This window comes from Arvicanthis niloticus, chromosome 19, assembly GCF_011762505.2.
Source record: "Arvicanthis niloticus isolate mArvNil1 chromosome 19, mArvNil1.pat.X, whole genome shotgun sequence".
NCBI classification, from domain to species: Eukaryota; Metazoa; Chordata; class Mammalia; order Rodentia; family Muridae; genus Arvicanthis; species Arvicanthis niloticus.
The window spans coordinates 30,162,722-30,188,699 of record NC_047676.1 but is presented as its reverse complement, the minus strand read 5'-3'; the positions used below and the strand labels follow the sequence as shown (position 1 = coordinate 30,188,699).

Below are 25,978 nucleotides of genomic sequence, written 5' to 3'. Positions count from 1 at the left end.
CTGCATAGTACATGATTAGCCATTTATAGGAGTTCTACCCATTCTATTCTGAGAGAGGACACACACAGCTGGAGTCTCCTTCCTCAGAGAGAGTTCATGTAGCTATATTTAGAAGGTTCCTATTCTATAAACAAAAAAGTATGGTTCCTGCCCCACCCCCACCCCCCATGGATCACTCCAGAGCACAAAAGCAATGTGAGTGAGTCCCTTCCTGCCACCTCAGCCGTGAGTCAGAAAATGGAAGAATAGACTATTTGGACAGCTTCCCGATTTCCAGGTATTTGATTGACCCTGTGGAGTAGACAACCCTGGGACAACAAATAAAGGTCTAATGAGGGAAAGGAGGAAAAGGCCTGACAGATTAGGCTTTGGTCAAGGTCACTTACCCACATACAGAGCCCCATTGATGTTAAGTTGCCGCATCATGCCCGGTGACTTGCCTGTTCTGGCTCCATAGTCATCCACCGTAATCTTCCCAGACTGACCATCCCTACAAAGCAAAGTAAACAAACAAAATGAAATAAACTATCACCGTTGGAGTTAATGCAGTCGTTTTGGTTTAGAGGGATGAAAGTGCCAACTATATGCAATGTAATGAGGTTGTCAAAAAAACAAAAACAAAAACAAAAAAACCCCACAAATGCCATCTTTTATAGTCCCATCGGAAGTGGGACCAAACGGAGCTCACTTCCTGATACCATCTCTTCATTCATTGAGTTTTCAAGAATTTCTTCTAGCTATGCCCTTTGTAGTTTAGAAATGATTTTTATATCCTTGTACCTGGATATTGTGATGGGCAATGACCTTCACAATTTGTCTTGTTTACACTGCTTCCCCCCATTACTCTAAACAATTCTAGCTTACTTGAGCTCAACTCTGAGTATATTTTCATTTTTTATACTTCTGAATTGAAGATATAATGCACTTCGTTGTCTTCATTGCTCATTGTTGCATCCTAGAGGAATGTAAGACCACCAAGTAAAGGAGTTGGTTTTCCCCAATGGTGTGTCTTGGGCATCTTGATTAGTGTATGGTTCATGATAACAGATGAATGAGCAAGAAAAAGCTTAACATCCATACATGAAAGGGTAATAACTAAGTTCAACTTTCAAAGCTCTCATGCAGACCATCTGTTATCCATGCAAAGCACAGGGGCACAGTGCCTGACACACATCTTGCTCTATTGAGGTTGACCAAAGAAGCATGTTGTTGTGGTTATCTACATATTATCATATGATTGTTTTTGTGCACACACACACAAAGAAAAATACAGATCTTAAATTTCTGTGAACCTGAAAGGTTATAAAGCATGGTCTCTAAATTATCTGGCACGAGATGTTGGATTCACGAGTATTTCCTACACTCTATTAGGAGTCATGCTTGCAAGACCAGAATCATTCAAAGCAAGACAGTGTACAAAGCAGAGCCCATCTCCCTTAGAGATTCCCTCTCTTGTTTATTCTACTATCTCTGACCTGGAGTCTTTTACAGAGAATTAGGATCAACCCAGTCCTTCTTGTCATATGTGACAGATACATCCTTGGCCCACCCAGTTCCCACTAGGCCTGCCTGCTTGCACCTCACAAAGTATGAGTAGATACTCCAACCCATCCAGCTCCTGGCTGCATCTCCTATTCATCCCTCACTATAAAACAAGACATACTATAACTGAGATCGATTGTGTCAATAGGAGGGGCTATGTTTACTAAGCTGCCTGCATATGTCAAGTTTGATGTTCTGGCATATGAGTTTCTTCTGAGAGAACATTCCACTACAATATTTCTCCCAAGCATATGAAATCCCTGTGTGTGGGCTGAATCATGGGGTAGAACAGAAACGTTTTTTTGATTTTAGGTTCTACCCACAGCAATTTATATAGTTTTGGGAAATGGATTTAACATCTGTCTCCTTACATGTCTAGAAAGGGACTGGTATCCACAGCATTGTGTATTTTCATATACATAATCAATCCACAATAATTATGAAAGTTAAACTCTTCTACAGTGGATGACTATTCTATCAACCAGTTTGACCCACGGATATAAGCAGGGTGTATTGCCTGGTGTTCCAGGGGCAGCTGTTGGGATTAAATAAGGTTGAAATTGAGAACCAACGCATTTCACATTCCTTTGGAGATGCCTGTGTGCAACCTCTTTTGTAAATAAGGGAGAGAGAAATGAGCCTTTCACAAGCTGAATGCTAGGGCATGATTTGAGGTTAGGTTGGACTTTGCATTTGACCTGCTTTCTAGAAAAAAATAATTGAGATCCAAACCTGTAAATATGCATTATGAAAAATCACTGGGTTTTTTTTTTTTTTTTTTCAACAACTAGATATTTGGTTTATTGAGATGCCAACACATCCATCTGGACTTTGGGATGCCTGGTAACAGACAAACACTGGTCTGTGTCTTCATATCTCTTCTAGGTTCCAAGGCAGGCCCTGTGGTCAGGGCAGGGGGCTGAATAAGGATGGTCTTAACACAGCTGCCATGGAAGCAGAAGGTGAAGTTGATGATGCTGAATCCTCATGGCCCTCAGACCTCACATTTGCTGTGACCTGCTGATTTCCCACAAGGGTTACAGTACATTTTCAGGGAACTGCAATCCAGTCTCAAATCTTTTTCTCTTGGACTTGGATTTAGAGGTGGGTGCAGTATTGACATTGCTGATTTGGACTTGCATTTTATTTTTCTAAGAAAAATATTGTTAGGAGTAAGGACACACGTGACAAAATTATAAGGACATAGGAATGATCTGCCCAAAGTTAATCACAAGTCAGGATGGCAATTAGCATTAGGAGGGCACAGATATGTCATGGGGGCTAGGTGAACATATGTGACTTCTAATGGTCAGATAATATTGTTTTAAAGGAGCGGGGATGGCCTATGCAAGGGCATTTAGAGCATTCTTTAAGATCTTCATGGCCTCAAATTTTCATTGTGTGAGACGTTAAGGCCCCACCCCAATTTAGCCACTAACAGGTGTTTTCCACATATAACAACAAATACTGGCAAGGATGTGGCCCAAAGGGAACCCTTATAGATGGCTGGTAGGAATGTAAACTAATTTAACCCCTATGGGAATTAATAAGGAGACAGCTCACTAAGTCTAATGTTCTAGCTGTACTACTTCTTGATAAAGCCCCAAAGACTCTAACCCTACATGTCACAGGATACTTGCTCATCAATGTCTATTGCAGCACTGTTCAAAAGCACCACAATAATAATAATAATATCTGTAGCTAAGTTACAGAAGCAACCTAGGTACTAAGCAACCACACAATGGTTAGAGAAAATGTGATATGTATATTTTTTTCAGCCATAAAGACAGAAAAAAATTACATATTTTCAGAAAATGTATGCTCTTGGATAGAATCATATTAATCAAATCTAGCTTGTCTGGCAAAGATGAATGGAAGTTTCTTTTTCTCTTGGGTGGTCTCTTTAATTACAGATAAACAAAATTATATATGTACATATGATATGGAAGCAGAAGTAAGGTTGCCTAAGGGGACAAAGAGGGCCAAAGGAAAGGGAGGGAAGATGGATGGATGGCGGGGATGTGCTTCGCATACATTATATGCGTGTATAAAAATGTTAGTAAGTGATTATAAAATATAAATATTAATATATATAAAAATGATAGTAAGTAATTATACACAGTAAGATTTGGTGTTTTCTCCAGGCCATCTGCTTCAATTCAGAGCCGATGTAGGGGTTTATTTTCTGCCCACTGATCAGTAAAGGGCATTGGCTTTGGTGGCAGTGAGGATGCCAGGTAAAGGTGAGTTCAAAGGCAATAAGGCTGAAAGGAAGTTGGACATACATCTGCCCGCTTGTAGCCTGGCTCTACCTCCCTTTTTGTAGATACTCACCTGACAGCCTTGACTCGGTGCCACCGACCATCGCTGAAGGAACCATTCACCATGATGGAAGCCACACCGCTACCCAGGTTGTAGCTAAAGGTGTTAGGGACAGACAAGGAAAGAAATGATGAAACATGCAAGTTCGAGGAGCTGCCCATTCACAAAAGCTCTCATTGCCAAAGGCCACCCAGGATGTAATGTCCTTAACCCAGGTAACAAGGCTGGCACAGAAGGTGATCGCTTTCCAGCTTAGTACATGAATGAATGACATTTTACATTTTCAATTGTGGTAGGGTAAGCATTACATTTGACCATCTAAGCTACTGTATGTGCACCTTTCAGGACTATTAAGAGTATTCATATGTCCCTAACATTTAGGATACTTCCATCTTGCAAAATGAATACTCCATAGCTCTAGCTCCCCCTTCCCCAAGCCTTGAGCGCCACCCTTCTACTTGTTAGCTTTGACTAATCCAGATACCCAATTAAGTAGAATCACAGGACAGCTGCCTTTTTGTGATGGCCTTACTTCACATACTGTAAGGTCATCACGGTCATTCACGAACACAAATGGACACATCATAGCTACAGCACCAGAATTAATGAGAAGACCTTATCATCTGCATTGGTTTGCACAGTGTTTCTCCAAAATTTCTGCCCACCATGAACCTTCAAATATGACCTTGTTTGGAAAGAGGGTCTGATGCAGTTAGTTAAGATGAAGCCACACTGGGTGAGAGGAACATTCAATCACTATGACTGGTACCATTATATGGAAGAAGTCTGGACACAGAGATACATGGAAGGGGGGGAAATGATCTGTGGTGATGCAGGCAAAGACTGCAACTACGTACCCATCTATTAGCTAGAAACACCAAGAACTGTCACCCAGCACCAGAAACACCAGCAGAACCCCCTCAGTCCTGCCAATGAAGCGGTTCTGGCGACATGTTGAATTTTGTATTTCTAGTCTCCAGAACTGTACCAACATTGATTTTTTTTTTAGTGTTACAAATTTTATGATAATTTATTACAGAAGTGCTAAGAAATTACTAAGCATTTTCACTTTAAGAAAGAAAGAAAGAAAAAAACAGTATTATAGAGTAAGCTGAACTCTAAAGAGAATTTGCCTGAACTCACAGAGGTGAGATATAAAATTGAACTTCTTGTATTCGCTGCCCCTCCCCCTTTAACATCAGACCTCCCTTGTAGCATCTCAGTTCCCAGATACTCTGACACCCTCAAGGAATCGGAAGACATGGGTATGCTTCCCAAGAGAAATAGCCCTCCCCAGCCACTCACTGCTCATTGCATTATTTTAATTTAATTCGATCCAACAAATATTTAGTGAGTGACTACTCCAGCCTGGGCAGGGGGCCAACTGCCTAGACCTTCCCTGGATAACACAATCAGACCACGTGCTCAAACATCCAGAGAGAGGGGCCCACAGGGGCAGCTTTGTCCTCATTGTGGGAAGAGAGGTGTCTACACATGGAGGGGTGAGAGGAAGGCTGAGATAAAGTGTGGTTCCTTCCAGGGGCCCTTGTTCTGAGAACAGAGTGAGAATAGAAAGCATTCAGTTTTCCCAGAGAAACTTCTACAGCTCGTTCACTTCCTCACAGAGTCCCAAAGAAACAACACAGTCACAGCACCGAACCAAGAATAGAAGCTGTGTTGTCTTGACAAGCCAAGGGACAAAGCTGCCACCATGACCCTAAAATCTACACCACTCTACACCCCATATTCCCACATCGAGTGTCTCCTATGAAACAATAGCCAGAAGGTGTGGTTTTGGAGAATTCATTATGTGGGAGCCAAATGCTTCTTGAGGAAAAGAGTGAACCTGGGTCTGTGGGATTGCTCAGAGGGTAAAGGTGCTTTCCAGGAATCCTGGCAGCCAGGATTCAAGCCCTGAGATCCTCAGAGTGGAAGGATAGAACTAGCTCCCATAATTTATCCTTCAGTTTCTATATGGGCACTATGGCACAGAGAGAGAGAGAGAGAGAGAGAGAGAGAAGAGAAAGAGAAGAGAAAGAGAAGGGGTGGGATGAACACGAAGCAGAGCTGGGGAATTAGCTCACTGCATGCATCTTCACATGGTTGATAGCACATAGGTATTCACATTCTACAGACATGTCCGGATCCTCAGTCTTGTCAACTTACCAGCTCCGTGACGTGACTTAAGATGATTTACCTAATTCTATCAAAGACAGGCCAAGATGCTTTCCCTGCAGGACTATAGAGATGGTTAACTAACACAGTACATAGTAGGATATTGACAATACCCCCTCAGGAGTTAACTTCCTGACGTCTCCTCTGGGAGGGGAGCCCCATAGAGGCATGAACCCAAGGTGATAAACATGTAACTAACATGTCAGAAATGCCCAGGTCCAACAATCAGGTGACCTGTGTGTAACTGCAGGGAGCCACACCCGAATGTGCCACTCAGTGTCTCTGTGACTAAAACATTTCCACTGTATTAGAACCAGGTGGAGCAAGGGTGGGCTTCATTCTTTCTGTAGCCATTGGCTCTCTTACTCACCTGAAGGGACAGAACTTGCACAAGGGAGTTAAAATAGAGGTTGGCAGACAAAAATCCCTCCATCATGTTGGTGAGCAACTCGGTTAGTTTCTTCATGACTTAAGTTTCTTGTCTTGACTCCATAATTTCAGGACTTACAAAGCACCATCTGTTTATACTACCCCTAGATTGTTTGATATGCAACATATACATGGCCTCAAACTTACTGGGTAGCTGAGGCTGTCCTGGAAATCCTCCCTCATCCCGTTTCTACTTCCCAAGTGTTGAGACCATAGTCATCACCAGCATCCCTAACTTTACATGTTTTAAATTTCCCCAGACTGTCCTCGGAGAAGATGTGCACTGCGTAGGAATCATGCCTTGCTATCAAGTCAATAACACAATAAATAAATGCTTGCCTGGTTACTCTGTCAGTGTTGCCTGACTATTGCTACTGTGAATCTTAAGTCACCTAGCTTGGTGTGCATCAATGGCTGACAGACTAGCCACGAAGGTGGGACACCTAGAAGTGGCTCTGGGTCTGGGCCTTGGAAACTAGTTGGGTATTTTCCGGCCTTCATGTTGTGACACTTCTAGTAATGCCCCCTTTAAACCATGGTACAGAGCACTTTACTAATGTCAAATATCTTCTTTTTCTCTGGTACCTGAAAGTGTTATGTGGTCAAAATAAGTGGGAGAGGGCATCAGACGACATTCATAAAGCTTCCTGATTGCTTTTATGCTCCACATATGACAGACTAGAATGAAACAAACCACAATAAACTGAAAGCCATACTCATTTCAGTGAGCACTTTGACTTCTCTCTGTGGGTTCAGGTTGCCTCCTAAATTAAAGGTGTCCTGCTTGAGAGTTCCATTGCTCTGCTTACTCCTGTTTGCAGGTAGGAATTTCAATGGCAAGTTAGCATAGGATCAGAAGTTGGGTGAGGGTGGTATCTTTGTTAGGGTTTCCATTGCTGTGAAAAGACACCGTGGCCAAAGCAATTCTTATAAAGGACATTTAACTGGGGCTGGCTTAGAGTTACAGAGGTTTAGTCAACTAGCATCATGACAGGAAGCATGGCAGCATCCAGTCAGACATGGTGCCGGAGGAGCCAAGAGTTCTAAATCTTGATCTGACGGCAGCCAGGAGGAGACTGGAATTCCTCAGGCAGTTAGAGGGAGAGCGAGGCTCTCTTCTGCACTGGATGGACCTTGAGCATACATATGACCTCAAAGCTCTGTCTCCACAGTGATGCACTTCCTCCAGCAAGGCCACACCCACTCCAGCAAGGCCACACCCACTCCAACAAGACCACGACTCCTAATAGTGCCACTCCCCGTGGGCCAAGCGTTCAAACACATGAGTCTATGGGGGCCAAAACTATTCAAACCACCACAGCTAGAAAGGCTAGAACATGGAGTTCACCCCATTATCTAAGGGTCTCTCTCCTGTTTGTATTAGAAGCATTGCAACCTTAAGAGTGAGTGTGTGCACCCTGGAGACTAGAGTATACTCTAGGCCTTGCTGACTCAAGTTCCTCAAGGGCAGAATAATTTGTTCTGACTTATTCATCCTTTTATATGTTGTGTTTTATTTTGCGACAAAGGCCCATGTAGTAGTACACGTTGCCTATAAAACTCATTATAAATCTGAAAATGGCCTTGAACCCCTACCCTCCTTGTCTCCAACTCAGAAGAGCTGAGATGACAGGTGCGTGCAGATACACCGCCCCCCCAAACCCTCCCGACTACCCTTTTCTCTCACAGACAAAGAGCCAGAGGCTGAGAGAAGGTAAGCAATTTACGTGAGATCACACAGCCATTGAGGATCAAGTATGTGGGACCCCAAAGTCACTTCAGAGCCTGTTTCTCAGGGTGGGCTTTTTAGAACACTTGGGGTGCTTGGTCCAATAAAATCCCTGTGAGTAACCACACTTATTCTATCAGAATCTGAGGGTAGGCAAGCCCAGGAATCTCCCTATGGGGACAAACTCCCCAGGGAGGGTGACTCACTGTGTGCTGGGCTTTTTAGACCACCTGCATACATCATAATCCTGCTTGCTCCCAGCACAGCCTAGCTTTTCCTGTGCATCCTCGTTGGGTGGATGGATGTATAACTACCCAGATGAAAGTGCCCAGTGAACAGCAATAGGTGGCTGTTGATAGGGGTGCCAGTTCTACCCCCTCCCTGGGCCCCAGAGATGTATTTTATACAGAACACAGGAAAGCACAAGGACAGCTTCAGCAACTCAAGAAAGAAATGGTAAACTAGGGTGCGAGTCCAGGATGGAACGGGGGAGTAGAATGGTGGTAAGTGTGAGAGGGGGCTGGCAGGGGCTCCTCCAGGGTCTGGGGTGAGAGCAGAGCCCGGTGGCCAGTTTGTTCAGGTCCCCATGCACTGAATTCAGCTGGCAGTTGAAGGGGAGTTGGGCTACCCCGCCCTCTACTCAGCTCCTTTCAGTTCCCTTTTCTGGGCACACTCGAGTACTTGAGGCCTGAGTGAGGTTAACCACAGGAAAACCACAGAGAAATGACTTTGAAGCAGCGAGCTGACAGGGGTGGGAAGAGCTCCTCAGTCATCTAACCTTGGGGCAACAGAGAGTGGGGAGCAGTGGTCTGAATAACCTCACAGTCAGGGGAGAAGGCAGAGCTGGAGAAGAGCCTCACCTGTCAGGGTCTGTTCCTAAGCCACATACCACGACAATGTCCCCCATCACCAGGCTGAATCACAGAGCAGGTGTGATGTTGGGGGAGTCACATTTCCTTGCAAAATGTCTTTCCTTCAAATTCAATAGCTTCGTGCTAGCCTTGCCTAGCTGGCAGCAACCTCACTATCCCCATGTGACTAACTAAGCATGTGACTGACTTAAGCCCCAGAATTCAGTCTTCGCCATGTCTGTATTCTCTCCTTTGTTACAATTCAGATTAATTCCTTATTTTTTCTCACTGAACACTCAGGGATGTTCACTTTGGTACTCCTTTAGGAGTTAAAGCTTAAGGAATCCTTAATAATAAATCCCTATGGGGCTAAAGACCCAGAGCCAAGCCAAGGTTCTCAGCAGACAACTGAACCTTGTAGGCAAATGATCACAATGCAGCCAGGTGAGATTGCCGCCTGGGGATTGACATGTCTAACAGGTTCTGCAAGACCACTGCTGCTTGGTGGTGAGCACCTTCTGAAGTCTTGATGCTCTCCCTGGCTTTCCATATTTAATGAGACAGCCCCTACCTTTTAGAAATTGAGCTTTTGCTTTTGTTGGTAGAGTGAAGGAGAAGGGGAGAACGGGTCCACCTTTGTTTGTTTTGTTTTGTTTCTTGATTTTTTTCAAGATGGCATTTCTTTTGTACAGCCTTGGAACTAGTTCAGTAGACGAGACTGGTCTTGAACTCACAGAGATCTGCCTGACTCTGCCTCCCAAGTTCTGGAATTAACAATGTGCATCACCACGGCCTGACAAGGTAATTCTTTAACTGTTGCATAGTCATCCGATTCACAGTGTGGAGACTCATATAAACTCATTTAAAATAAGTAAGAACTGTGGAGTGCCGGGCAGTGGTGGCGCACGCCTTTAATCCCAGCACTTGGGAAGCAGAGGCAGGCGGAATTTTTAGTTCAAGGCCAGCCTGGTCTACAGAGTGAGTTCCAGGACAGCCAGGACTACACACAGAAACCCTGTCAAAAACAAAAAACAACAACAACAACAAACCTGTGTAGTAAATGCTTTTCATCCTAGCACTAGGGAGGCAGAGACAGGAAGAGCTCAGTGAATTTAACAACCTGGATTATACAGAAACGTTCCAGTGTCAGCCAAGACCATACAGTGAGACCTCGTTTCAAGAATAAAATAGAAATAGTTTTCATTCACACAGACAGAAACACACACGAATTAAAATAATTTAAGGAAATGAATCTTTTAAAAAGTAAGTAAGAGCCAGGAGAAGATGGCTTGGCATTCAGGAGCACTGGCTGCTCTTTCATGGGACCCGGAAGGTCAATTTCCAGTACCCACATGGCAGCTCACAACTGTCTGTAACTCTAGTTCTAGAGGAGCTGGTACCCTCTCACAGACATACATGCAGGCCAAACACCAATGCACATGAGAAAGGAAGAAAGAAAGGAAGAAAGGAAGAGAGAGAGAGAGAGAGAGAGAGAGAGAGAGAGAGAGAGAGAGAATAAGTGCTTCTGGGATGGACTTATTAATTCCACTAAAGTATTTACAAAAATCCAGGTGTGGGGTTGCTCTCTAGAGACAAGATTCTGACTCTCCGTCTCCTCTTAGCAGACACCACGAAGCCGCATATGCCTCAGGCTTTGTAGCTAAGGCAAAGCAGATGGAACTTAAAGCCAAGGTTCCTCAAATTTATAGTTTTAGATCTTCCCAAGTTGGCCACTATCCCTTCCAGGTCTTCTAGTTTACAAGTGGGAAGCATACAGAAGGGACACACTGGACAAGAGGCACAGAATTGCTCTACAGAGGGCCAGGTAGTAACTATCGAGACTTTGCCAGTCTTTTCTGGAGCTACCCCAGGGTGCCACAGTTGCCCGAACACAATGAGAGATGATATATAGACAAATGACTACGACAGTAGTCTAATAAAACTTAGAATTGGCAAAAATGGAGAGTGGTGTAAATTTCCCTCGTGGGCATAGATATCAATATTGGAAAAAAAACGACCAGGGGACTGGAATGAGGCTGGAGCCCTCAGCTCTTGCCAACTCCAGCTGAGTGTGCTTGGGCTGATTCCTGCATCCCTACACTGCTGCACTGTTTGAGAAAAACAACTTCAAGATGCTACTGAAGGCAGCTTGGGAGGAAGTTACCTGAATACCAGGGCTCCATCCCGAAGACCCAGGGAAATGAAGTCACTGTTAGGTCTCATGGGGCTGTCCCCCCTCCACAGCAACAGGCCGTCCTTGGCGGTTGTCTTAAACCTCATGAATGCGTTTGACCTTGATCCAGACACCCTGGAGGAAATGCACGATGCAGTCTATGAGATCAACTACCAACACCTGTTTTGAGTCATCCCCGCTTGCCTTTGCTAAGCAACCAGGTGTGCAGATAATCTGGCCTCGCTGCATCTCCTTGGACTCGGCTAGTAGAAGGAGCATCACCCCTGCAAGTCTCCCCATCCACCGATGTTCTGGATGCTCTCTGAGCAGCAGTGTCTGCCCTACAATGGGGCACTTATGAAGCAAGACTATGGACAATGTCACGGTCCCAGGCAGGTGGCTTTTATACACTAGACTTTCTCTTTTCCTCTCTATTACTCAATGGCTCTTGGGGAGCTGACCCTCATTTTGGCAGCAGAAAGTGGGCTTCCTAATTGCCACAAGGCTCAAATCAGAAGTTTCTCTGGGCTGTAATCATGGCCATGGAAGGCCAGCATGAGAAGAAGTGAATGTCCTTAGGACATTTCTGGAGTGGGGGTGGGGTGTGTGTGGGGATAGACAAGGCCAGGGGACTCAAAGGAGGTGACCTGATGGAGTGGCTGTTGGTCTTAGAAGGGTCCATGACAGAGCTATGAGGACAGTGGACACCAAGCAAGATGGCTTCCGGGTTGTCTGCATTTCTGAAAAGAGGCCCCTGGGCTCCTGTGTGCCCATCAGCTCCTAGGGCTACTTTAGAAATTCATCTGGCTAAAATTATCAGCGTTTATCTGATGTGGCCTGAGGGTCTCCAGCCAAAGGTAAGGCGGGAGGAAATACAAGTTAATATTCCCATTAGCAAAGCACCACTGGAACCTGAAGCCAAGGCTCCTGGAATTTAGATGTTCAGATTTTCACAAGCTGCCTGGCAACACTTCCGTGGGTTTGAGTCTGCAGGTGGGACACGTACAGTAGTAACACACTAGAGCAAGGGACACAGATAGTTTTTTTTGTTTTTTTTTTTTTTTTTTTCTTACCCATCCTGGTAAGAAGAGCAGGGAGAAAGTGTTTTCCTTTCCATTCTCCCATTAGTGGTAGCATAGCTCTGTCTCTCTCATGCTCAATTTCAGAGCTGTACAGTGCATTCCATAGTGAATGCTAGGAAAAGGGGATCGAACTTCTGTCTAGGCTTACCCTGGCCTGTTTAAAGAGGAAGGCATCAAGCTTGTCTTCCTCATCCAGGGGACCACCAGGCCGGCTACAGAGCCAACCCTGGACAGTTCTTGAGGAACCCGCTGGTCTCTGACTGATGTTCATGCTCCTTCGCTCCCTTGGCAATAAGGACTGGCATCAATCAGTCAAGCCAATTTGGTTTCTCTTATCAATGCTTGGTTTAAGAATGGACAGATAAGTTATTGTCCGATTTATCAGGAGGACTCTGCCGGAAGCTTTCTTCTCTCTAGTGAGAGTCCTTTTAACCTCTCTAGGACATTGCCCACTCTGATAATCGTCTCCCGAGTGTCCTGTGTGCAGCTAAGGAGTATGCTGAAGGTGCCATGGCAGACATGGATGGGATTTGGGGTCTTTGAGGATGCTGCTGGTTCTCTGGAATGACCAGCCCAGCTGTATGTGGGCTGTACTTGTTATACTAAATCCTCTCCCTGTTTAGGACATTTTAAGCTGAGGTTTATGTTACTTGACCCTTTAAAGGCACTTAATTGAAGTAGATCATGAACACTTTTATTTGTGTGGCTTCACACAAGTGTGCATGCGCCCACCCACACATGTCCATGCATGTGCTCCAGCAGGGTTGTTCTGACTTGAGGCTTCTCCATCTCCTGCCACCTCAGCTCTAGCTCCCTTAGGCGTTGGCGGCCACTGGCTAAGCATTAGCAGATGAAGACTCGGACTCCTTTCATGATGCTCTGCTTTGAGGGAGCTGAATGACCTTTTACCGTGGGTAGGAAAGAGTCCAAGGCAGAAAAGGGTGCACCTTGTCTGGGGATGCTTCTCATCTAAACCCTCATTCCAAGGCAACAAAGAGAAGCTGTGATTAGGGAAGTGAAGCCGGGTCTATCTCCTCCCACAAGACCACGCCTCTTAATCCTTCCTAAATGGCTGTCAACTGGGAACCAAACATTCAAATATATGAGACTGAGGTGGCCATCCTTATTCAAACCTCTACAATAGTCTGCTATGCCTACAGTCAGGCCAAACAACCCAGTAAAAGATTTTTCAATTAGTCTTGCTTCTCATTACTCAAAGTTCTATCCTAAAGCAGGGTGGCTTTAAGGATTGGGTTTTCTGTTTGTTGGTTGGTTGGTTTTTTTTCCCTATTGGTATGCACCCAAACTAAAGGGGAAGAAAAATTCTAAAACAATTTTGCTGGTGATTAAAGATAGATGAGCATCTCCAATGTCAAAGGACTGGGGGACAAACTGAAGTTGCCCACAACAAGCCTGGCTGAGTGGAGGGGCGCTTTAAGAGCCAACCTCAATCCTTGCCACAACTACAGGCAGCTTGAGATTCTAGCCCATCCCTGCCCCCAGGGAACAAGAGCTGTAATTTGAGCATTTGTATCATGCCTTCTGTCCTTCTATCATGCTCTTCTGTCCACAGCAAGAGAAGGGAGCAATCTTCACTGTACAGGGGCAGAACCTCAGGAGGACAGTGGACCTTTGAAGACATAAGGGCTGGCCTGGCAGGAAGTGGCTCTGGGCTATTTGGTTGGGAGCAGCTGAACCCTTCCATAACTGGCTCCAGGCAGATCTGCAGGCTATGGCACAGAATAGCAGAGAGCTAAGAACCCCCTCTAAGGTCAGAGGTGGGGGTGTCTGATGCGATCACGCTCCAGCTTTCGGATCATCCAATTCCTTCTGCCTCTCAAACTGGAACACTGGAAACCCCAGGGGCAAGTGACATTCTTCCAGGCCCTTTGACCAGAAAAGGATCGGGAGAGCTTAGAATGGGGTTGTATGGAAAACTAATGCCTTTGAGTTTAGTTTATTTGTTGTTCTTGTTTCTGTGTTTATTTCATTCCCCCCCCCAACCCCCAGCCCATGGGGAGAATTATCATCTGACACAGATGATAAGGATAAACACAGGGAGTGATATAAAGAAGCTGACATCCAGGGAATAAGCAAGATGTTGCACGGGCTCATTACCTCTTGAGGATGTTTGGGTTGTCATACGTCAGGTAACTGCGGCCGATGAACTGTGGGATCTCGATGGCTTCTGTAATAGCTGAGACAGAACAGAAAATGGGGGTTATAAGACACACACACACGCACACACACACATACACACACACACACATACATACACACACACACACACACACACACACACCCTTTGACTTCGGCACTCACACGCATCAGGGAAGCTATCTGTGGAATGTGCTACTCGACAGCTTGTCAGCCCCTTCCTCTTGGCTGCGCATGTGCTTGGCCTGGCTCATGGCAGCCTGGCCCAGTGGGCTGGCAGGGGTTTTGCCCCTCTCTCCTTTCTCCAGAGTCTGGCAGCCACTGTCACCAACCTTGGCACTCTGCAGAGAAGGCTTTGCAATGTGCTGAAACTTGAACTGTCCCCAGTGCTTCTTGGAAGCTGGGGGAGAGCCTGAGTGAGCCATGTGGAGAGCAGCTGGGGATAACCCCAGAATTTTGCCAAAGGAGGCAGAGAAAGTCATCCCCAAACAGGGCCCAGTGGGGTTCTTTATCTGGGGATCATCTTTCGAAGCCCCCAGCCCTGATATGAGTGACTGAGAAGTGCAGTGGGTGAGCTTCTGACTCTTCCTTCAGACAGTAAGTCCTCCTGGGTGAGATTTGATGAAGCCCCTCACTCCAGACTCATGACAGAAGCACAAGAAGCAGGGTAGGCCTGGCTCTTCCCATTTCAGAATAAGGTGAATGAGAGACAGTAAAAGCCAATCCCCCCAGCTAGGACTCTGGTAGATCTTGAGCCAGAGTGGCTTGCCTCATTTTGGCTCCTGCCCACCTCCTACTTTGCAGTATTTGAGAAGCCAATTTCCTTCCTTCCTATTTCCCATCCCTCGGTCACCCTGACAAATCACTGTATCATAGACATCAAACGAACAGGCGCATGTGGTGTCACACACTAGGGTGTGTGGAGGGGATTTCTGCTAGAGAAATGACCATACTACCCCTCCTCTTTCCTCTTTGGAAAAATACAGAAATGACAGCTTAAAGAAACCAAGGTAGAATAGATCTCACATTGACAAAAAAAAAAAAAAAAAAAGTATGTAAAACAAGAGAATAACTGGCTTATGAGACAGTTATAGCTCTGAGAACACACGTGTTGATGCAAGGAAGACATTGCCTAAGGACTCCACACCCAGGAAGGGAAATCTATCGTTTGATTGTGAGCAGTGGGAGGGTTTCAATTTGACTCTTAAACATACAAAGAGAACGAAAGAGAAAGGTTAGTGGGTAGATAGCCATGGGCTGGGAAAGCGGAGACACTGTGGACTGGGAAAGCAAAGGAGATGCAAGGATCAGAGGGATGTGCTCCCAGGACTCAGAGCAGCACTGTTGGGGTGGGGGTGGGGGGGTGTAAGGTGGAAGAAGAGGAAGGGGTGGAGAGGAAAAAGCAGAGGGGCCGGGAGCTCTTGATAGAGGGGCCAGTCCCTTATTTCAGGAACCATGTGCTGATAAGGAAGCAGGAGGAGGGTGCCCAAGATGTCTGGCATAGGAGTCTGACCCTGAGCTAAACATAACCAAGAAGGCCCCATTGGGTCCTGCTCACTCCAGGGTGAGAGGTACAGCCAGGATCCATTGCTTTTGTTGTTGGCCCTGTCTGTGGGCCTGTGGCCAACAGACATCATTCTCTTTGGACTTCTTGAAACGATCACGCTGTGTTTGTCAGAAGTCTGCTCTGCAAACAGAGCCCCAGGAGGTGTCTGTCTGTAGAGTGAAGTCTAGCTGCCTGCCTGCTAGACTGCCTACCTCAGTACTCTCTGAGACACAACTAGAAGAAAGCCAGCTTGGGTGCCCACCCTGGAAGGCAGATCGCTGGTACCTTCGTTGGTGTGTCTGATGCCCACTTCCACTCACATTTCCCTCCTGCCTGCCGTTGGCTGCGCTGTGCTCATGGCCTGGCCAAAGCTGGCAGGTTCTGGTGAGAGCACAAGGGGTTCAGTCTCTTCCAAGCCTTACTGTACTTACTATTGAGGCAGTAGTTCCCACACTCTGCCAGGTGCCAGCATGAAAGAGAAAAAGAGAGTCAGCAATCACAGACATTCTACTCTCTACAGACCACTGCTCACCTGCTTCACAAAGCCTTGTGACTATCCACCATAGAATGGTGAATGGGCTGTTATAAGAAGCCCTGAAAGTTTCTTCAGGGCATGACTGGTATTGTTCACTTAAGTTTATTGCACTTGAGGGTGGCAGAGAACTAGAGACATTTATCATAAGCTCCCAAGACACTACCTTCAACCCACCTTTCTACTATGCCTTGAACAATGGCTTGCTACCTGTTGCCTGTCAAGTGGCCTTTAGGGCTACACACAATCAAGAAGCCAACCAGTCACATGCTCTCCCACTGCCCTTTGCTGGATTCTGGAAACCACGCTTTCTTGTGATTAACTAAGGGCAAGACATTCTCCAGAAACCACGCCATTAAGCACCACAACAATGCCCTCAAGTTAGTCAGCGCACGAAGGCGTGCAGGTAAAAAGCTATTTCCATTCAAAAAACACGAGTTCCAGAAGTGACTACGGGCTCATTTCCCAACCTTCATGGTTTAAGTTTTATTGTAAACATGTTTATACTTTAACCTAACCTTCAGACCAAGCCTTTCCTGTGTTCATTCTTTTGTGCCAGTGGCCTGACTCATGTACTAATGAAAACACTTTGCTGTTCCCTCGAATCTGTTTGCTAAGGCACGTGCCCCCAGGTGGTGCAAAAACTGCCAATGAAGAGTGGAATTTCCACATGCAACCTCCATACACCCCTACCCAAGAGAACCCGCCACTTGAGAGATGTGAAGTTTTTGATGAAGAGTTGGAAGGACAGCTCACTCAACACACTCATGGAGTTAGACAGAGAGGACCATGAGGAGGTGTCATGGACTCACTGTCTCAACACCCACGTGGCTGGTAGGCATCATTGCTTCTGTATACACCTCAGTGCCAGGTTAGCTCTCAGGGTGGATACGCCCTTCAAGGGCCAGTTTACTTGGTACATCTAATCCCTGAATTCAAACGGAAGTGTTTTGACTGCTGATATCTGGAAAATTCCACACCCAAGGTTGTGGTGCAGCTCAGTCAAAAAGGTGGGCACACTAAAAATGCCGCAGAAAATTGCTTCCAGGTTCTACAGAAAAGAGTGTATACTGGAATCACAAGTAAACCTCATATTTAGATCTGGGTCCCGTCCTCAGGGTATCTCTTTATGTATATGTAAATATTCCAAACTCTAAGAAAGGCAAGTCTGTAACTGGGGATGTTTTTTGGTCCCAAGCACTTTGTATAAAGTGTATAAAACCCGATTTAGCAGGTATGATACATATATGGATAAAAATCTTTGTCCATCCAACTAGCCCTGCAACTAACTAAAGACCAGTGAGGCTCAAACATACCCATTTTTCCAGTGTTTAATGATGTACCATCCTAAGGAAACAAATAGTAATATGTTTTTATGAATAGTCTTTTCAAAGTAGGGTTTATATCTACTGAAGCTATTTTCCTATACAATGAAGGAAACAAAAATATTTTTAATCACCTATAATCAGCTATAGCAATATACGAATCTGCTAAGTTCTGCAGAAGGCATCCTAAGTCCCAAGTGTTAGATCTGCATTGCTCAGGGAGGGAGGATGTTTGAAGACCCAGCCTTGCTCAGGAATGCTACGCCTTAGGCTCAGGCTCCGCCTCCAAGGTTGTAGGCTTTGTGCTGTGGTTAACAGTCCACCTGCTATGGAGAAATGTCTCCACCTAGTGGCCAGCCTGACTCTGCACCACCTGAGTTCCTGCTGTTCTCAGGAATGAAGAAGGGCAGGAATCACAGCTAACAAGTTATTTTCTTGGGTGACTTGTTTGCTTATGGGGATGGGTGAACCCCAGGAAAAACAACTGTGCCTTGTGCTCGCCCATGAGGTGCTCTGAATACAGCAAAGCAAAGGTTCTTAGGATTCCTGGGGAAGAGCAAGCTGCATGAACTGAAGTCTCCATAAAAAGATAAAAACAAGAAAACAAACATACCAAAAAAAAAAAAAAAAAAAAGATACCCACGTAAAAGATTCAACAAGGCTTATTGACAGAGCAGAACTTCTGACTGTGGAGAACCGAAATGTTGTAAAGCCAGAGCCAAACTGTCTTGGGCTATCTTTATTAATTTTCACCCTTTGTCTACCCTCTGCATCTGACCTAACGTTTTAGTGAATATCACAGGAAACCTTGTGATGCATTAACAGAGCACTAGTTTCCACTAAGCTAGAAGCTAAAAATATCATCGGATAGCATCTGAAATCTACAACATAAATATCCTTGCTTTCCTGTAACCTACCTGATACTCCCACCAATAAATTTTAATAATGCCTTGATTTATCTTTTTTCCCCTGTAACTATAAATAACTCATGAAACCATTAGTACATTGGAACAGGGTATTTCGAGCAACCTGAACCTGTGTTCCTGGGTAATGTCACTTTTAGCTCCAGAATAAACTATATATAATATTACATATAATAATGATTATATATATATATATATATATATATATATATATATATATATATATATATAATTTCTCATTCCTTTAAGAGGTGAGAATTGTATATTGCACTAACAGCTGTTAACTGTTCAACTCATATTTACCCACATTTATTTGACCACAGACCCCAGCTCTTGCGTGTGCGTGTGGAAGCATGTGTTTGTAAGTGTCGAGGAGGCTGTGAAGGGGAAACGCCATGCACAAATCAGTGATTAATAGACCTTGAAACCCTTTCCAGACACATTGAAAGTCTCAGCTCTAAATTCTTGGCAACTTACTTAGACACAGGCTGCTGGAGGGACTGAGAGCCTAGGTGGATGAGAGAGTGTGACGAGAAGGAGAAGAAAGGTAGGGGAGGTCCCGTTATGGAAATGGTGCTGGACGTTAGCCTCTGACATCCCTCTTGAGATGAGGCAGGGCTGTAGCAGTATTGTAGGATGCGCTGCAGTTTGGCGGGAAAAGATTTCTCAAACTGGGAGTATTCACATCAGAGGCGAGGAGACCAGTGAAGCCTAGCCTTATGGTTTTGTTGACTTTTGGAAGTGATGGAAGTGGTGGGTGGAGCTGAGGGCCTCTAGCTCCCCCTAGCTCCATGGAGTCTGAGGTTGAGGTTGGGAGACTTGATTCTGTGCAGCTACAAATGTTAGAGAAATTATAGGATGTGTGTGTGCAAATGTAGATATGCACGAATGTGGATGTGCACAAATGTGCATGCATGTTTGTGTATGTACCCTCCATATGGTCTTTGGGCCTCACAGGTTTGGAATCTTTTTCTCACCCTGCTTTCCTATGACATCAGATGGTAAGGGGAAGTGTCAGATGTCCTGACTAAAGCCCCGAGGCAGCAGAGTAATGATGGAGAAGAATCACCTTCCTCCTGAAGAAAGTGCTTTTGTAGTGGCTTCAGTGAGGTCTGGTTCTGGGTCTAAACTCAATAGTCTGCACCTTTGATTAATAACAACAACAACAACAACAACAACAACAACAACAAACAGAAGATATACATGTAATGCTAGCACTTGAGAAGCTGAGGGAAGAGGAGTGTCACTAATTCAAGGTCACCATGTACTACAGAGTGAATACCAGGCCAGCCACAGCTACGCAGAAAGACCAGGTCAAAGAAAAAATATCATAGGCAAGAATACACACACACACACACACACACACACACACACACACACACACACACACACAAAGTCCTGACGAAACAAAACAAAAATCCCCAACTAGTTATTCCTTCTGCATGGAATGTTTAGAGCAGATGGTTGCTTTTGAAGCATAGTTTTATTATGAAGCAGGAAAAGCTCCAGCTGCTAAATGTGGAAGAACCCCTTTGGCAACTGAGGCAGGATTCTCCCTGACAACCACAGAGGGTTTCCAAGCATTCCTGGTCTTTCTAGCTTTGGATCTGGCCAGCCTTCAGTGTCTCAGTGTCGTTCCTCTCTAAGGACGACTGCTGATTTTCCTTGCCTTTCTTCCCAATCCTTTCAATGGAGAAGATGCCCAGCATCCTAGCAACATGCAAGATACCATCCACAGTTATGTGCCCACTACAACCTAAAAAAAAAAAAAACTGTCACAGAGCCCCTTTAGTCCCCCCAAGTCACTGTCACAGGAGAGGAGATACGGAATGCAGGTGACACCTCCTATACACAAGCCTTCCTGGTCTTTGCAAAGCTTTTGTTGCCTAAAAGTATTTTCATTTCAGAGCTGTCAAGGATACTAGGGCAACAAGCAGAGTGTGGATGGTTTATCAGCTTCTAGCCTGATGTTCCAGAAAAGAGCCATGTGCTCCCTGCAGTGGCTTACTCCCTTAGCTCTTGCCCAGGTCTTGCCATTCTAGTGAGATCTATAATTCACTGGACACGAGCCTAGATTCCTAGAGCTACTATGTGAATACTTTATATCTAATCCAGACAAAGTTCTGTAACAGAACAGGGGGCTAACAAGATCATAACATGCCCCCCCTTTTTTTTCTTTCTTTAATCCCCAAAGCCAAGTGTTCGCATAAGCCCAGATCTTAAATTTAGACAGTCAGTGTCAGAAGCAAGCCTGACAAGTCTACTTCAACCCATCAGACTTAGGGCCAACACTGAAGGATGGGCCCCAAATTCAAGTTTCATTCTTCAGTGTATGATATGTGTATGTGTTTATGTGCACACACGTTCATACGTATCTAAGAGTTCATGCTGATACACGCACACATGTCTATATATGTGTGGGAAAGAGGTTGATATCAGGTGTCTTCCTCAGTCATTCTCCACCATTTATTTACTTATTTATTTATGGCACAGGATCTCTTATTGAGCCCTGAGCTCACCGATTCCTCAAGACTAGCTGGCTTACGAGCCCCAGTACTTCTCTTTCCCCACCTTCCTAGCCCTGGGAGTTTAAGGCACATTCCGTCACAGCAGGCTTTTTACATGGGTACTGGGGAGTTGAACTCAGGTCTTTATGCTTCCATAGCAAATACTTTTATCAACTGAGCTATCTCCCTTGACTCCAAACCCAAGTTTCTGAAGGCATAGACTACTCCTGAACCTGAACTAGATACTCCTTCAAGACTCATCTTTTAATAGGTCCATAACAACATACCTGCTACAATCTGAGGTTCGAAGTTACTCTTCTTTGCTTAGAAAAAGAAAAGTATGCCATGCTCTCCCAGACAAACCCCAGAAGCTATTTAAATGTAACAAGCACTATGGAGCTGTTTAAGTTTGGCATCTTTTATATTTTCCATGGCTGCTTCAAGTTAATTCCTCTACCACCTCATGTACAAAATGTCTCCCCTATAAAATTTAGAGTTTTCTTCTTTTGGTAAAAAAATCAGGCATCTGTGACAAGAAAAGCCACGAGAAAGAAAACGTGGGTTCTTTCACAGATTCATGGACTTGTTTTCTTTCGGGGCTGTTTGCTTTAGTCAGAAACTAGCTCGGGGGCAGGTGGGTCCTTCCTGTGGTAGAAATGTGGTGGTCTATGCAGCCACATATGGGGATATATGAACAGGTACAGACAGGCCACTTCTAGATGCCAAGACCATGGTTTCTGCTTCCCTTAAGTAGGTACAGGAAGGGGCAAGTAGAGTCTGTGGTTTGTGGCCTTTCCAACCTTTCAGACAGGGCCTGATGGAAGCTCACAGCACCCGCTAGGGGAGCAAATTTCTCTCACCAGTAATAATAGTGGCTAGTATCAATGCAGTGATCAGTGGGTCCCCTTTTAAATGCTTCTATGCACTCCCCCGTTTAGTTTATACTGCAGTCCCTGGTGGGAGATACTCTTCATATGGTCGTTCCCATTTCATAACTGAGAACATTTGAGGCAGACTGGTTCAGTATAGTGTGCATACCTTAGATGGGAGAATTAAAGTCTTCTTCCTATTTTTTGTATTTGGGCAACATTTCTCTTTAAGGCATCCAGATGTTTATCAGTACATAAGCAAAGGTATTCCTTTGCCAGGTTGTTTTTGGGGTAGCTCAAATGCATCAATCCTTAAGGTTTTGTTGTGTCCAGGTTAACCTTTTAGAAGAGAGTCTACAAGCGGTTTCTTAGGGAAGGGTCAGGGCAGAGAATAAAAACACAATTTACCTACTTGAAAGGAGATATTTTCTGACTGAACTCTCCTTAAGCCATTATAGTACATTATACGATACAATGGCTACCTAATATACATGTTACTGAAGTTGTTAATCAAAATGAACCATATAGCTGTACCCGTATTACCAACGATCCTTTTAAAAGTACTGGTCTCACGTACTCTCATGGCACAGGTCTGTAATCCCAGCTTCTTGGAAGGTTGAGGAAATAGGTTTGTAAATTCAAGGCCTTTCTGGGCTATATTCAAGGCTAGCATGGGCAACTGAGTGAAATGTTCTTTCAAAATAAGAAATTACTGAAAGGGCAGGGTATATAATTCAGTGACAGAATGTTTGATGAATATGGGTTGGGCTATGGGTTCAAGTCCCAGTATCATGGGGAAAAAAAAAACAAACAAAAAAGGGTAGTCCCCATAATTCAGTCTGTGGCTTCCATGCCCTCCAAGAAGCAAACCTAAGACCCTAAATGTACCTTTCTGGCAATTCAGGCCTTCAAAGCCCAAGGGACAGTCACACTCATAACCCTCCTTCCTGGGCCGACAGCTACCCCCATGGGCACAGGGGCCCCCCACACAGGGGTGGGCTGCGTTCTCCACATTCACGCCAGATGTAAAGTCGTGTTTTACATGGATGGTCCGGTCATTGAGGATCATCTTTGGATAGAGAAACACAAAGAAATTACAAAACTTGAAAAACAAACGTGCAGTTTACAAACCCAAACTACATATAGCAAAGGAGATTAACATAGAAAGAAAATCCGGAGATGGATCCTTTAAAAACTTTGAGTGTGGTACCTGGAAGCTGCAGAAGAGAGCCTGATCAATTACCTCTGCCAGGGACACTCAAGACTGGAAGTAAACAACTCAAAATAGCTTCAAGAAGTCCCTGAAACTGACCACTAGGGCTCTTCATCCCAAGAGTGTATAAACAGTAATGGCTGCTGAGAGATACTCTCAGACTCTCAGACCTACTGAGTTCTTGGAAGATACCCAGGCCTAGCATCCCAGAAGAGACAGAGATAGGCCAATAACTTGGAAGGAGCAGAGACCAGGTGAACTACATAGAAGAGGATCCGACCAACTGAGCCGCTGGGAAAGGAAATTCCAACTTGTTGAGCAACCTGTAGGCCACACTTTGTGATCCAGGTTTCCAGCTTTTGTCAGCTGTCAGCCATGCTAGAGTAGGCTTTGATGATATAACTGTTTGGGGGTGATTTCTGTGCCTATAAGTGACCTCCTCACCCATATTCCCGTAGGTCACTTTTCTAGTATACGATGTGATATTCCCCAAATCAGCACCTGGCCCTCACCAAGTCTCCCACCCACTCCTCTTGTCTTTCTTCTTCCACATTACTGAGTTTCCTCTCTCCCCACATCTTCTATAGAAGTACAGCAAATCTCAGGCTCCCTCTATGCTCCACTATACATATCCTTCTAGGGTGGCGAATCCTGCTCTGTCTTCCCTGACAAATGGCTCTAGGCAGAGTAATATATTCTGGGAAGATATTCAATTATTTAGTGACCTACCTCTTTCCAAGATTTTAGCCCTGACTTAGAACGAAGAATGACCATGTACACTGAGATGCTGGCTTTCCCACTGACAGAAGAAACACCCCGGGGGATCCCCTATTGTCCGGGATGTTAAAAGAGGTTAGCAGAGGTGCTTTCTACTGGGAATCTACCTTCATTTCCAAAGATATACCTCACTTTTGGAGAGTGTTGAGAGGTTGGGAAAAAAAAAAAAAAAAAAAAAAAAAAAAAAAAAAAACTGTCCAGGTCCTGAATTGGAGAAGCCGCTAGTGAAGAACCTTTTTGTATTTCCCTCTTCTCACTTGGCAGGTGAAAAATACAAAGCCCAGCAGATGTGCCCCACCAATACAGCCTTTCTAGAGGACAGGAGAGAAGGGCTGTGTGCCCTGTGAGCCAGAGGCAAAGCTTGAGGCTGGAGAGACGTGTGGGTGAGTTTTTCACACCTCAAACCTATGATCTATGTGAAAATGTGACCAATGCCTCTTGTGGGGAACCAAGGTCTGACCTGGGATGACAATGACACTGTGTCTCAGCAATAAAAGACATGTGAGAGCAAGCAAATGCTGGCCGGACTTTTTCTGAACTAGCAGTGAGATATGAGGACACACACTGGGGGCCTTTCCCAGGCACAGTCTTCAAATTACAACAGCACTGTCTTTCGGTGTCACCGCTCCTTCATCTTTTACTCTCTTTGTCACGTGTCCTACCTTGGTCTCCACACCATCCTTCATCACTAAAGGGAAGCAAGATGAGGCTAACACAGGGTCCAAGTTCACTTTTCTTCCATGCAGGCAGCCCTGCAAGTCTGGGCTCTGAGTCACACTGCATGTCTGTAGCCAAGGAGCACAAGGTCACGGCCCAAGGGATCTTCAGCATCCCCAAGAGAATGAATAGGAGATGTGAGAGTGGGGTCAGCATCTTCCACTAGCCAAGCAGTTCTTTTATCTTCACCCTTCTGGATCACGCTTCTGTAATCCGAGAGCTGGGTTGTTTGATTAATGAGGAGCAAGTGCTCGTGGGTGGGTGGGAATAACAGTTGGCTCTTACATGGAGCAAAGGACACAGTAACACAGTGAAAGCCCAAGAACAGGGAGCTTGCTCCCCTCCTCTGCTTGCCCCTTTCCTGGCTACACAGGTGTCTGTGGCATCCCGGTATCAGTTATCTCTCCCGAGGGTCCTAGAAAATTTGGGAATTTTTTTTCTGAAAAAAAAAATTCACCTTGACTTCATAGAATCACTCTATACTGAACAGAAATCCAAGAGCAGGTGTTTGGGAAACTAGAGTGTAATCGTTAAAAAAAAAAAAAAAAAAATAAGAGCATAAGCATTTTGACATTTTCTCAAACCCTTTTCCTGAGGCACAGAAGATAACACCGATTATAACACTTAACACTATATTCAGTCAGAGAGATATCAAGCACAAGGAAGCAAAACTGTACCTTCTGGATGCTCCCACTAAATGGGTGGAGGATACCTGAGTTCTTCTTGACATCATCGTAATTTGGGACTCCGCCAATAAAAATGTCTGTATTACACTTAATCTGGGTGAAGCCTCCCTGTCAAGGCATAAAGAAAAGCATGTAACAGAACTAACATCAGGATAGATGCTGACAACAGTCTCGGGAGCCATCACAGCAGCCTGGCCGTGCATTGGCTGGACCCTCACATTGGTTTGTGAGGTGACTGATCTTGAATGTCAGGAAGTTTCCTAGCCTCTCTGAGACTTAATTTTATTGTGTATAAATAGATCCAAATCTCAGAAGCATCCCACTGTGTGTACAGACTACTTCACTGCCGATTGGTGAGCAGTGCCACTCTCTACTTGGGAAAACCACTTCCAATCAGTGGAGCTCCTATGAGATCGTGGAGCA

At 44.9% G+C, this 25,978-nt stretch overlaps 1 protein-coding gene across 3 annotated transcripts in view; it reads right to left on the bottom strand.

Moving 5' to 3' along the window:
* Window positions 1–25,978, bottom strand: part of Egflam (EGF like, fibronectin type III and laminin G domains) — a 182,754-nt gene that overhangs the window by 2,266 nt on the left and 154,510 nt on the right. For 2 of the 3 annotated variants that reach the window (XM_034523297.2, XM_034523300.2), the window contains 7 exons: window positions 25,547–25,663; window positions 23,051–23,231; window positions 16,438–16,461; window positions 14,422–14,500; window positions 11,213–11,356; window positions 3,877–3,960; window positions 387–490 (listed from right to left, as the gene is read on the bottom strand). In XM_034523297.2, coding sequence (XP_034379188.1) covers window positions 387–490; window positions 3,877–3,960; window positions 11,213–11,356; window positions 14,422–14,500; window positions 16,438–16,461; window positions 23,051–23,231; window positions 25,547–25,663 — 733 coding nt within the window. The remainder of the gene's footprint in view (window positions 1–386; window positions 491–3,876; window positions 3,961–11,212; window positions 11,357–14,421; window positions 14,501–16,437; window positions 16,462–23,050; window positions 23,232–25,546; window positions 25,664–25,978) is intronic. The other variant, XM_034523299.2, reaches the window with a different exon arrangement.